The sequence below is a fragment of the Phascolarctos cinereus genome, unplaced genomic scaffold, assembly GCF_003287225.1.
Source record: "Phascolarctos cinereus isolate Bilbo 61053 unplaced genomic scaffold, phaCin_HiC Scaffold_4;HRSCAF=312, whole genome shotgun sequence".
In the NCBI taxonomy this organism is placed as follows: Eukaryota; Metazoa; Chordata; class Mammalia; order Diprotodontia; family Phascolarctidae; genus Phascolarctos; species Phascolarctos cinereus.
Window position 1 is genome coordinate 357,782,394 of NW_027555847.1, and position 14,516 is coordinate 357,796,909.

A 14,516-nucleotide genomic window follows, 5' to 3' on the forward strand; every position below is an offset into this window, starting at 1 on the left:
GTATTGTCTCTCCAGCACTCAGCACAGTGCTGGCACATAGTAGGCATTTAATAAATGTCGACCAACTGACCGAAAAAGGCTTTTAATATTGTTGTAGCCACAGACTGAGTTTGCTTCTCAGGACCAGCTTACTGAATGAGCCAGAGCTCACTACCAAAAGGCTGCCCACTTGGTAATGTATTCTTTATTTATGGCAGCCTACAAACAAATAAAAATGCAAAATAACCTTCATTCCTACCTGACTCCATACCACTTCTGTGGTGACAGTAGAGAGCAGAGTGGCAGAAAAGAATGTAGGAGGTATCAAGAATAACATAGTTTTTAGAACATCTATAAACTTTGGTTTGGCTGTTGGTAGTTTAAATGTGAGTTCTTGTCCAATGACAAATGAGTATACACAGTACTGGGGGGAATTAAAACATATTCATTTGTTCTTGGTATAAATGAATCAGGATCTCCTTGGAAAGGCAAACTGAGGAATAGATGGAGTTGGTTTTATCATATTCTGGAAGGCAGCAAGAAATATCATTTCATGGAACATTTCGTCATCTTGTATTGCAATGCATGTGATAAGTATTTGCAAAAAGAAAAAAAAACTTCATGAAAATAATTGCAGAATAACATCTGTTATAGAGAATGAAGAAATATCATTTCATGGAACATTTCGTCATCTTGTATTGCAATGCATGTGATAAGCATTTGCAAAAAGAAAAAAAACTTCATGAAAATAATTGCAGAATAACATCTGTTATAGAGAAAAATTCTAAAAAGAACCTGATGAGACTCCCCCTTCCCCAACAACTCATACACAAAGCCAGTAAAATAGCATATCCTTTGCTACTTAATTAACTTCAACACAAAAGTGAGAATAGGTTAGGATGTCTAGAAATGTATGGAAAGGGGAATGAGATAGGCCAGATAGGAATGAGATTACACAGAAGCCTCCAGCTTTTTTTGAGGGAAAAAATATTTTCTTTGAGAAAAAAAATTGGCAAGCACCGAATAATATCATAAAGATAAAATTAATTTCAGTTTAACAAATAAGAAATGAATTGTTACTGAGAGGGAAGTCATTCCTGAATCAGCTTCTGTGCAGTCTGTGCTTGTTAGAACAAAGATCTAATTGGTCTCCCATCTCCAAACCATTCCTCACATAGCTGCCAAAATAACCTTCCTAATGAGCTAGTCTTACAATACAACCTTTGAGTGCTTTCTATTTGTCTGCAGAATAAAAGACAGGCTCCTTAACATGGCATTTAACACCCTCCACTATCTGAATCTACCTAAGGTTTCCAATCCTATCTCCTCATCTCCTTTCAAATACTTTTATATTCCAGTTAAACTGGGCTATTTTTGCTCAAATTCACCATGCCAATTTCAACGCCATGCATTCACATTCACTATCCCTGCCCTCCAAAACTAGAAAGCACTCTCTCCTGCTCTCTGCCTATTATAATCCTGCTCTTCCTTCAAGACCAGGCTTAGGTGTCACCTCCTCAATAAAGCTTCCTCTGGTCCCCTTCTGTGGAAGTGTTTGATTCTTCTTCAGATTCTCCCAGAGCGCTTTGGAACTCTCCTGTATTACGCTTATCTGTACATGTGGCACATCCATCCCAAACTCCCAGACTTCTCACAGTGCAAGTACCATGAGGTTTTGCTTGTTGTTCAGTCAATTCAGTCGTGCCCATTTGGGGATTTCTTGGCAGAGATACTGGAGTGGCTTGACATTTCCTTTTCCAGATCGTTTTACAGATGAAGAAGATCAGGCAAACAGGATTAAGTGACTTGCTCAGGGACACACAGCCAGTAAGTGTCTGAGGTCACATTTGAACTCAGGTCTTTCTGACTCCAGGCCTGGCACTCTATCCACTGTGCCCCCTAGCTGCCCAATCATGAGATTAGGGAATCTAATTTTTTGTCTTTGTATCCCCATCCACTAGACACACTGTTTGTGTGTAGGTAATTAAAAATGTGTGTTTAACACAATGCCTTACTCTTCCCAGAAGGCCTTTCCTGACTTCTTTAAGAGCTGGTTTATTACATACACAATGTTATTTGAGACCTAATAAGCGCTAGTCACCAGGGAAAGAGATGCCCTTGGACAAAGCAGTGATAGCACCACCATCTTCTCAGTCATCCGGTTTCAAAACCTCAGCATCATTTTTGACTCTTCTAACCTCCCTCCTCCACATATTCAATCAACTGAAAAGTGCATGGATTCTACCTCCATATTACCTACAGTAGCTGATACCACTTCCCCTTCTTTCATTCCCACTGTAGCCACCTCAACTTGGATCCTCACTATCTCTGGTTTGGACTATTATAATAACTGGTTTCTTTGCCTCCAGTTATCCCTTTTCCAATCCATCATTCATCCTACTACTGGAATAACAATCACTCTAATTCACAGGCCTGATCAAATCACCATCTAAACTACATTCAGAGGCTCCTCCTTAGAAAACAGCATAGTCTTTAGCCTGATGTGCAAGGCTCTCCAAAACAGAGTTCCTAACAGGGGAATGAGGCAAGAGCACAATTAATGAAATTAAACTATAGGGTTGGAGTGGAATTGGTAGCAAGACTCACTTGCTACTGACAGGACTGATCCAAGAATCAGGCGGTCAGGCCAATGGTGTGCTAGAGTTGGTTCCTATTGCTCAGATAGCAGACTGTTAAGTTTTCAGTGGGAACATTAACACCTTAGAAATAAGTACTACAAATCAAGGCTTGATGTATTGATTTATTCATTGTCTAGACTTAATAAAATTATAGAGAAATGTTAATATAATACACATTAAACTTAAAATTATGTCATAGGTGCATTTTCCCCAAGAGTTGGTTGTTAAACATTTTCCAGCATACCTCTGATTCAGATGTATAGGGAAGGGTTAAGTGTCCCTAGCTATAAAGGTTAAAGGGGTACAGGGAGTTAGACATGGTAATATAGAATAAACCACGCCATGGAATAATCATTATGCTGCTGTATCATGCGTCAATAGGACAACTAGGCTTTGTTCTTTCCTGGAGCTGAATTCACATAAAGTAACACCATATATGGCTTCACAGAACAACACTCTTATTCATGTTGAATATTCTACTTCTTCCTGATTCTCCTTTACTTCACTACCATCAAGATCATGAGCTACTTCAGAGCCCCAAGCTAACCTTCATACATTCCTAGAGAAGGTGAAGGAACCATATAAGACCCAAGGGATAAACTTAAGGAAACACCTGAAGATGGCATCTGTACTCCACTGGTCTTCCAGGTGACCACTTTCATAGATATTTCCCCATTACTATCAATCCTGTGGTCTACGAACTCCAACTCCCAGACAGCCTAATGGTTTATCCCATATTCCAGTGATCCGTGTTCCACCATGCCAAGTTAGATTAAGAATTGCACCTAGAGCTTATATGCTATCCTTAATCCACAAAGAAATAATTAAAAACAAAACCAAACTACACTTTCTGAATTTCTAAGTCTGCTGAAGGAACCTAAACTGTCCAAGGTAAAAAGGCAACAACTATTTCATGTTCCCACCTGGGCATTGAATAAGCCTCACAAACAAACAAACAAACAAACAAACAAGCAAGCAAGCAAATAAATAAATCTAAGGCACCAGCCATGAAAAGCCTGCTTTATCTGTTCTATCAGTTCCTAACTTCTGCCCATGGACCAGACGACAAGCCTACACTGTATGCTGATCCTACCAAAGGTCCTTGACCATGTGACCAAGTCTTTAGCCTCAGTCCTGAAAATGATCTTGCCTTGTTCAGACTTATGCCTAAGATGGCCATGCTTCTCACCTCACCCAGAACTTGTGAAATACCCAACTGAGATTTCTGCAGTCTTACTGTATCCACCTCACATTTAAACCAAGCCAGTCTGATATTGCCTCACCTGAAGAGGAAGAAGAGATGAACTCAGTAATCCCTAGCATTCTCATTAAACCTCAAAAATTCTAAGTTTATTTCTATGATATAAGGGAAAAAATCTCAAAGTCCCTACTAACTGAGATCAGGAAAAACCACTCGAAATTTGAACCTAGAGTTTTAAATCTAGAACTCATTGGAGGTGCTATTCAAGATGTTTATTATGTGAGATAGCTTGAAATCTCTTAAATGACAGAAAAGATAACATAAGAAAGGCTTCTGGTTTTAAGCAATAAGAAAATCTTTAGGTCTCTATTTTCTGTATGTGTGTGATGTTTAATCCAGTCTATTGTGGCATGAATGTTTGTTACATGTGGTGTTACATACACAGATCAAATAAATCTTGACCATGAATCTTTAAACTAGCTTATTTTCCCCAGTGTAGGCAGAAATCTAAAGAAAGGCTTCATAAAGGCACAAGGAAAGGTCACATGAGAAACTATATGTTCCAGAAGGGAGAAAATAGAATAGGCCACTATACCAAGAAGGTAAAGGTAGTTGAAGAAGCTGTCACTTGCTAATGAGTGTGATCCACCAAGAAGGTAATATGTAGTGTTTTAAAGTGATTTTTTTTTAAAATGTAAAATGTCCCAACCACTGCACAATGGAAAAAGCAGTGGATATTAGTCAGAGGACCTAGTTTTGACTCCTAGCCATGCCATTTATTATCTTGGGCAAACACTTAATCTCTCTGAGCCTCAGTTTTCTTCTGTCCCTAAATCTATAATCCTAACCAATCCATATCTCCAGTGAAGATAGATCATTTGCCTCGTAGCAGAGTTAGACCTGTTTCTGAACCCTAAGGATTCCTGGGTTGATAAAGGCACAAAAGGGACTAACTTTGTAAGTGATCTGAGAAGCTGCTATCAAGATACTATTAGGAGACACCCTGCTTTCCAGAGCTAGGGCCCAGCAAGCAATCTGTGCCCTGAGCTTGACATAACAACAAATCTTTGCGCTCACCCTCTGGATGAACTGATGGTCCCTGAGCTTGAGCAAGCACCAACAGGCCCAGACATGAAGCCCTGCTATGAACAGGCTTTTTGTCACTAGATAACCTTGCCTCACTGTTGCTGTTATTCCTCACCGCTGTTGCTACACTACACTGTTTGACTCTTTGTCTAGCCTCAAGTGTATAAATCGAGGTTAGCCCCACTGCCTCGAGTCCCCCGACTAGGGGCAGGGGCCTGGCACATGTGTCTAGATCCCTCCTTGCTTGAAAGCCATTTTGCTCACTTTGAAATTAAACTTCTGTTTGAATTCTGACGCTCCTTTCTCTAGCCTGCTCTGTTTGGCTCTGGCCATCCACAGGTTAGAGGGCTCTAACCTCCCTCTCTATAGTCTCCTTGTTTTCCTTCTATTCTAATTCCTCTGTAGAATTTACAAACAGTGAGAATCTTCAGCTCTTTCTTGAAAAGTCTTGGATTTGCAGGATAAGAAGGGGAAAGGGAACTATTAGCTCCTTTTGTTCTGTGGAAGAGACACTAAATCCCCTCTCCAGCTACTGAAAAACAAAAGTCACTCAATCTCTATCTGATAGGACCCTACAACTATCAAGTACTAAGGGCACTCTCATTCTTCCAAGCGGATTTTCTTCAGTATGGGGTGATTTAGGTGAAGCCTTTGCTAAAGTTCAAAGGGACGTGAACAGCCTTCCAAAAACATCCACATTAGAGGTTTGTGGTACAGATTCGTAATCAGAGTTGGACTGATGAAACAAAACAAAATTGGAAATCACCTTCCTTAGTAGTTGAGTGGTCTTTTTTATTTCTCCCTTGGCTAGGCAGATGCTGCCCAGAATATAGAAAGTTTCCGCCACTTTCTCACTATAGTCACCATAGCTCATCAGTTGGGACTTCAGTGAGTTCTTCAGAAGTTTATAAGCCTCCTAGGAAATGAAAATAAGCCATTAGTGTGATATGTTTGAAGGAACACATTGGCTGCCAATTGATTCATCCCTATGGGCTCTAGAGAAGGTATAACTAAGATGCCAGAGAAAGGGCTAATTCTCTCCCATGCTTCCCAAGGCTCTGGAATAGTCTTTGCCATTCTCAAAGTATAGAAACCCCCCCCCGCCCCACTCCCCCACCTCCCCAAAAACAAACAAAATAAACTAGTAGCTTTAGATTCTGGTTTTGTTCTGTTTTTTAAAGGGGGGAAATTAAAGTGTTATTTAGTAGGAAATCACATCCTATGTATAAATTTTGAGAATCTGCCCCAAATGTTCACATTTTTGTGAACGTATTTGTGCCTGACCAGTGGTAAAGCATTCTGAGCTTTTAAAATTTTGTTCCCCAGTTCCTTAAAAATAAATTTTTGTCAGTTTTTAAACAGTAGTCATTAAGGTAGAAATGGAAAAAGGAAACATTATTTTCACATTTCAAAGTTAGGATGACAATGATTTCCCTCAGTGCAGTTCCCTTGAATTCAATAAAGTAAATGTTGAGTTCTTACAGGGTCCCTGATGTTTCTCACAGTGGAAGGAGGAAGGTGAAAGTTGGTTAGTTTGGGTCAGTCACATGTGATCTCATGATTGGAAGCTTTCTTGCTCACTACATTCTGCCTTGAATACAAGAGAAAGGTCAAAGGTTCAATTTCCGGGCAAGTTTTCTGATGATGATCCCCATGAGCCTTGTAAGTGAAAAGGCCAGGAATAAAATGCATTCTTTGTGTTCATTTTTTCCTTTGAGTGAGAACAATAACCATGGTTAAGAGGAAGCTGAGTTGGCTTTGGGTACTCAAGAAACCAAGGTATAAAAGTTGAGCCTGGAGTCAATGGTTAATTGTTGTCCTTCATTCTTGAAGAGGACCAAAATGGTAGAATTTTACTATAATAGGCATTCTGAATATGAAGTCCTTTTCTAAAGACCAACAAATAAGTTGGAAGAAGTGAACCACATGAATAATATTAATGTTCTTGCAATTAACCTAACCAAAAGAAAGATATAGTTAAATGGAAGGATGGATCACAGGTTTTTCTTAAGAGAGGCAAACAAAGGACCTGTCATCACTGGTTTCATTATATTCTCAAAATCAACACAAAGACATTTGACTATTTTGTCTTTCAGGGCTTGTGGTAAGAAAAAAAATGACCACAAGATGACTATGGTTTATGTACCAGGTTTTAGGAACATTTAGAAAATTCTAATAATTGAATCTGATATACTGTAGAGGATGATTCTATAAAGAATATGAAAAGATCTTCCAAACTAAGTCAACATATACTTTGATGCACGGTGACTTTGCAATGAGGAAGTGAGGACTGGTGAGAATTATAAAAAGTATGTTGGAAAATTTGGCTGAAGTTTGAGAAACAAAATAGCCCAAAGCCTTGTAAATGACTGAGAATCTCCATAGCTATGAATATTTTTATCTGAAGATAGCTGGGCAGTGAAGGACATGGTGAGCACCAATCATAATCATTAAAACATGAAACTGACTATATCTTTACAGGAAATGACTTGTTAACTGATGAGGGAATCAGATTAGAATCAGCCATCTGTGTGCTGTCAGAACTAGTTAAAGCAAAGGCCAAAAATCAATAGCACATTAGGACAGAGGCTTAAAAAGGGAGAAAATCGTGAATAATTTTATAGATTCAACCTCACTTATTCAAACAAGCCATTAATGAAAAAAAAGGAAATGAAAAAAGACAAAGTCATTTATATGATTATTACTATTTCCTGTAAAAGTTGAATATTAGCAAACACTTTACCTCCTTTCCAGAGAGACAAGGAATCAACAGGCTACACTGGTTTAGAAAACAAACACTAAACAATACAAAATATGACAGAAAATTACTACCATGTCACTTCATAGAAAAACACACTTCAAAATGACCAAAATAGACCCAAATGAGCCACACCACCCCAAGATCATTAATAGATGAAATCAGGAGGGAGATAACAAAGAGAAAAAGAAAGAAATTGGTCAGTGTTTTTATAATGCTCTATTTTTATTTTCCACTAACAAAGAAGCCATGCCATGTGGAGTCTAAAAACCTTAGTCTCCCAGGCAGAGAAGGAAGCTGACTGAGCATTAAAGATTAGATAAAGAAAAGCAGTTGGATCAAACCAAGTAAACACCAAGGAAATCCACATGAGAGGCAACATTCTCTTGAAAGCACCGAGGGATCTTTTTATAGAAATCTCACGAAGGAAAAATAACAAAGGAATTGGGGGGGGGGGGAAACCATGATCAAAAACAAATGGTTGAAGGAAGCATCAATAACTAATGACCCATTTGGCTACTTTTCTCATCTTCATAAAATCTTGATAAAATGATTTGTATAGGTTTTGAGGTTTATCTTTCAATTCAATTTTTAAAACCGTTTATCAAGTGACTATATTACAAGGAATTCGTGCTAGGCACTGAGGATACAAAGACTAAAAAAAAAAATCTCTGCCTTCATGGAATTTGCATTCTACTGAATGGAAATGAGTTGGGAACAGGAAGGCTTTTGCAAATAAATCTCTACAATGGACCACATCTTTACATTCATACAGTTGACTGTAAGGTGGAGAGAATACAAAACTCATTCTGCTATATTGATTGTTAATTTTTTTTAAAGGCATTTGACTTGGTAGAGCAAAATGAAACCTTAAAAAAAAAAAGAGTTCCTTGTTAAGCATGCTGTAATCATACAAAATTCCTTGATAAATGCAGCCATAGATAAAATTCTGTTCAATGACCCTGTGGGTTATTAACTTCAAACAAATTGTAAAACAGGTATGCTAACCAAACACGTTTGCCATGTCACTGAAGGATATCTTACATCCTCCCTAATCGTTAAACCTTAGTTGATGTCATTAAAAACTTAAAATTTTAAAGACTGCCCAAAGAATTTTTAAATATACATGTGTGAAGATCATGTGACACTTATTACAAATTACAGTCTCACTGTTTTACAGTCAAGATTTTAATGAGTATAGAAAAAGTGTCACTATACTACCTTTTACTCATAGAAGGGTACCAAGGATACTCTTCTAAGCCTATAATTCCTTTATCCACCTGAAAAAGGTCCTGTAGTTTATGCTATTATCTCCATCTGACATTAAAGGCTCGAAGTAGTTCATGATTTTTGCCCTGGTTAGGATTTAGAAGAAACTTGCAAAATAGTGTCTTACTGTAGGGACTGTCATCTCCATCCAAAAAAGAGCCCTGAAGAAGATGGAAAAGGATTTACTGGAAAGTGAAGTGGACATGGATTTTGTTCATACTGCTGTTTTGCTTCCTCACTATTGGGGATCTATTGCTTCTAGCTCAAACAAAAAATGTGGAGTAGATCCTTGGTGTCACTTCCCTTTCTATGCTTCTCTCCTATCTCCTGTCATTCTGTCTCCTCTGTCTCTTAGGTACCCAATGCAAGCTGCCTTCTAGCTTTCTAAAGACTCCCAGAGACCCCATTCAGGCCTGGCCTGCCAACCCAGAATCACCCTACACTTAGAAATTACTTGGGTCTCCTTCCTTCATTGGCCCTACCCCTCAACCCAACTGCCCTTCTCTTGAGACCGATTATCTCAGACAGCTCTTGGTAGAGATTCAGGGATTTAACTAAGATGGGGGGGGGACGACGACTAGATAGTCTGGATCAACTCTCCCAGAGATATTTCCATTTTGAAAGATAAAGCCCACTTTACCCACCCACCCCACCCCCCAAATTAGTTTTTAAGGTTGATTTCAGCAGAGATATTTTTGAGGAAAGAGAAACTTCCTAGTATCACTCAGATTATATGTCACCCAGAAGACACTGTCTAGGTGATAGAAAGAACACTGGCCTTGGACAGGAGACCATGATTCTGGTTCTGCTAGTAACCAGCTGTATGTGACCTGGAGTGAGTCTTTTAACCTTCTTTGGCCTCAGTTTCCTCCTCTGTAAAATGATGGAGGAGGGGTTGGTCCAGGTGATCCTTAAGGTCCCTTTCAGCTCTACGATTCTAGGTTATTGAATGTGTTGCTACAGCTGAAGTGAATAATTGTGATAAATAATTAAAAGGTTCTCCCCTTCCACCATTACCACCACCACTCCCTCCGGGCTCTAAAATTCTGAGATCCTAATAAGCGTAAATCCTAGAGATCAAGACTTATAACTGCTCTTTCATGATTACCTGTTTTTCTCCAATTTGGAGAAGCCATTTGCTGAATTCCTCAGTGGCACACAATGTATAATAATTATCTGGGCCCAGCGCAGTTTGGTATGCCTTGAGGCTGTTTGTAAAATACAGCTCAGCAGCATCTGAAAAGAAATGGAGCAATTGCTTGGGCAGATTTCAGTCAAGGCTTCAGGAGATCATGATATCAGATTTTTACTATAAGGAAAACCCACGAGTGGGGATTCTCATAACCCAGGGGTCCATCAGAGCACAGGTGTATGGAATTCTTAAGTGTTAGGGGGGCCAGTCCTTTAAGTAAAGTTAACACTGAGTAGTAAAGATATAAAACTGTTGTCTGCAATTATTGTAAAGGCACAGTTATGGCTTAAATTTAGACCTAAAATAAAATTACCTACCAAATTTTCATTATATGAAAAGTTGAAATTACCCAACTCTACAGACATGAACTTCTTTATTCTTTAAAAAAAATAATAACTTGACACAAATACCCACTATTCATGAATACACTAAGTTCCACAGAATAATAAAAGGCAGTGAACACAACACAAACATAAGATTACTTAGTACATACTAATGTATGTGCATGAAAATGAAGAAAAAAAGGCAGCAGAATCACTGGAAAACTTTATCCAGTGACATAGGATGAAATATTTACTTTGCCCTCCATCCTAAAGTATGTCTACTGAAATAAATAATAGTGAAAATATAAAGATGTCTTTTCCATTGACTTAAAAAAACTACATTCTTCACAAAGTCTAATATCTTATTTTTTTTAAAAAAATACAAGTCCAGATGGAGTTCAGCTACTACAAGTGTATTCCCACTCCCATTTGTGAATGATACTATTTCTTGTTGGTCCAAGGCACCAGAGAAAGGCCAAAACTTTGGATTAGCTTACAGTGTAGGGGCAGAGAACACAGTATTTTTAATTCTTGTCACCAAACTCCTTGATCTACTCTCCCTTTCCAATATGAAATTCACAGTCGTGTAGAACTAAATTATCTCCCATTAACAATCTGTGGGGCAGCTAGATGGCAGAGTGGATAGAGCACCAGCTCAGAAGTCAGGAGGACCTGTGTTCAAATCCAGCCTCAGACCAAACATATGACCCTGGGCAAGTCACTTAACCCCAGTTGCCTTTAAAAAAAAAAAGACAGCCTGTTTATTTTTGTCAATGTTGCTGAATGCCTAAGGAAATAAAAATAGAAATCAAAGATTTAGAATATAGAAGGAGTAATCAATACCTAAGGTGATTTTTCACTCTTATGGACTTTTTTTGCTTGAAATGTATGCATTACCAAATGCCTTTATTACTATGTCTGAATACATAGTGCTTACAGTTTCAGCAACCTAAAATTGGCAACAATTTTATTCAAGATCTAGATGCAAGTATTTTAAAAAATATGCTTAAATTCAACTACTTACTGCTTTCCTTCTTATGTAATATTTCATGCAATTTCCTTGGAAAATGTTAGTTATATACAATAATATCTGTCTAAATCGCTGTCCTTAATCTACTTTAAATATTATTTGTAACCAAATGTGATGTGCACATGTTTACAAGGAGCTTTTCCAAAAGGTAAGTATTGTCCTCTCTTACCTTAATGGATTGGGAAATTATGCTAAATATAAACCCATCTCACCTACATACCCTTGTGTTGTGGCTCTCCAGACATGGCATAAGCTTTAGCTAGCAAGAAACCTGTCTTAGCAGCTTCAGCACTGAGTTCTTTGTATGAAGCCACGCAGATAGAATGAGCCTGGAATAAAAATACAGATATTAACTAATTAGCTCAAAGAAAGCACCCATGTAATAGTGCTTCCATATTTTTTTAAAATTTTAATAAAATCTATAATAAGAATAAAGTCTAGACTTTTGGTTAACTGATCATACTGAACATAAGAGGGACAAAGTAATGGTCTGAAGAATAAAGAAAAAGGCAAACCTTCTAATCCAATCCCACCAGAAATGAAAAGCAGCTCAAGACCACTAAAGTTAGCAAAAATACCACAAGATCTCTGCATTCTCTGAATTCTAATTGTGGTCATTACCACGTGACTTCTTTATGTTTCTAAGCTCTCTGCAAATGGCACTGGTCCCCACTGATGGTGTTCCCACAACTCTAGGGGCTGGGTTCCCTGCTCAATATTTTTCAATGTTCTTTTGCTGTCCTATGTACTTGTTTTATGTTCTCAGTCAGTCTATAAATTCCTGGAGACCACTCCCTGTATTTATCCCTCACAAAGCCTAATGATGGTGAGCATTCATTCAACCAACCAATTATCTACTAAATGCCTACTACTGGCAAGGCATGGTGTTAACTGCTATTCTTATGCATAGTAGGTAATCACAAATCCTTGTGGATTGACTGAAATACTTACTACCTTTTTTAGATTATGAGCTACTTGATCAGCCAAAATGTTCTCAGCCAAGGATAACCTATCCCATCTGTTCACCATCTGATGAGGGCTACCATCATTTGGTGATGCCACCATCAAAAACAAAACCAAGCACAAAAACGCTTCCCAGAACTGGTGGTAAGGCATCAATGAGAGCCTTTCTCCTTTATGAAATTACGAATTCACACCAGAATCAAGAAAATAGACATTACCTTATTACAAAGATTAATGTCATGAGACGACCCAGAAGTAGCTAAATGGTGCAGTAAGATAAGAGCACTGGGCCCAGTGGAGTCAGGAAGACCTGAGGTCAAATCCAGCCTCAGACACTAAATAGCTGTGTGACCCTGGGCAAGTCACTTAACTCAGTTTCCTCAAATGTAAAATGAGGATAATGATAGCACCTACCTCCCAGGATTGTTGTGAGGATCAAATGAGATAATATTTGTAAAGTGTTTAGCACAGTACCTTAATAAATACTTACTCCCTCCTCCTTTCCCCTCCCTGAAAAACTCCTGTGGCTCACCAAAGATCAATGGATCACACTTTCAGAAGAGATTGGTATAGAATGTAAATAAAAGTAACATTTTACATATATGTATGTGTTGTTATATATGTATATATAACTACACATATACACATATACATATACGTGAGTATGTGTATGTGCACATACATATTTATATAAACTATGAACCTACCCCTCTTCCCTTCTCAGAGCTAAGGTGGTGGTGGTAGTGGTGGTGTTGGTGATGCTGGTGGTACTAGGGGAGGATTATGCCTCTCACATGTTGGAGGAATAAGTTTGTATGTTTGTGCTTATGCCTTTTGAAGTAAATATTTCTGTGTAAAAGCTAGAGTAAGTGTTAGTAGCTAAACGGAACTGGAGAGCTGGGAACCTTCCCCCCTACAGTTGTGGGAACACCATCAGTGCAGACTAGTGCCATTTGCAGAGAACTTAGAAACTCCCAGAAACTGCCTAGAAACTTCAGGTAGGTGGCACAGTGGATAGAGTCAGGCCTGGAGCCAGGAAGATTCATCTTCCTGAGTTCAAATCTAGCCGCAGATATTTACTAGCTAGGTGACCCTAGGCGAGTCACTTGACCCAGCTTACTTCAGTTTTTTCATCTGTAAAATGAGTTAGAGAAGAAATTGGCAAACCACTCTAGCATCTCTGCCAAGAAAATCCCAAATGGGGTCATGAAGAGTCAGACATGATTGAAAAATGACTGAACAACGACATAGAAACCCCATACCCCCTTAAGAGTACTGGAGAATATGGGGGAAAGGTTAAATGTAATCTACCTGTCCTTTTAGGTAGTGCATATATAAAAGCTCCCTAAACTTTTCTCATGGGAAAGTCTCATTGTTCTTTCCAAAGGGTTTTTTTTCTTTTTGTCCTGGAATGTGGGCAAATTAGTTAACTCTAGATAAAACACTTGTCATCTATCCTTATACCTAGAAATATAACCAGACACTAGATTAAAGGTCAAGTGATGGAATCACACCAAATTATCATGACTTAGCATTTTAAAAGTTTTCTACTTGTTAACAATTTAAATTCAGTTGTTACCAATTACTCTTGCTGTTGGGAAGGTACAAACTTGGCTTCTAGCTTCCTGGAGACAACAGAACATAACAGAAACTTCTACTTCATATTAGATAGGAGAAAACATGGTATGATGGAAGGGGAAAAGGAATAAGCATTTACATAAAATCTACCATGTGCTATGTGGATAGAGGACAGGGCCTAGAATTTGAAAGACCAGAGTTCAATTTTGATCTCAGACACTTACTAGTTTGTGTGACTCTGCGCAAGTCATTTAATCTCTGCCTTAATCCACTGGAGAAGGAAATGGCAAGCTACCCAGTATCTTTGCCAAGTAAACTCTACATATGGTATGGTCCACAGGGACATGAGTTGGATACGATTGAACAACAACATGTTCTTTTACAAATGTTATCTCATTCGGAGCTATGATTCTAGAAGCATGAGACCTGGATTAAACCCTGCCTCTGGCACCACCTATGGTAGTCTTGGCCAAATCAGGTAACTTCCCTGGGCCTCGG

The 14,516-nt window shown here is 38.5% G+C and overlaps 1 protein-coding gene across 5 annotated transcripts in view; it reads right to left on the bottom strand.

Moving 5' to 3' along the window:
- TTC23L (tetratricopeptide repeat domain 23 like) overlaps positions 1-14,516 on the bottom strand; it is a 54,739-nt gene that overhangs the window by 16,499 nt on the left and 23,724 nt on the right. For 4 of the 5 annotated variants that reach the window (XM_020995535.2, XM_020995542.2, XM_020995550.2 and 1 more), the window contains exons 8-10: positions 11,698-11,806; positions 10,041-10,168; positions 5,672-5,821 (exon numbers count right to left, since the gene is read on the bottom strand). In XM_020995535.2, coding sequence (XP_020851194.1) covers positions 5,672-5,821; positions 10,041-10,168; positions 11,698-11,806 — 387 coding nt within the window. Of the gene's footprint in view, positions 1-5,671; positions 5,822-8,815; positions 9,094-10,040; positions 10,169-11,697; positions 11,807-14,516 lie in introns of those variants that run through there. The other variant, XM_020995557.2, reaches the window with a different exon arrangement.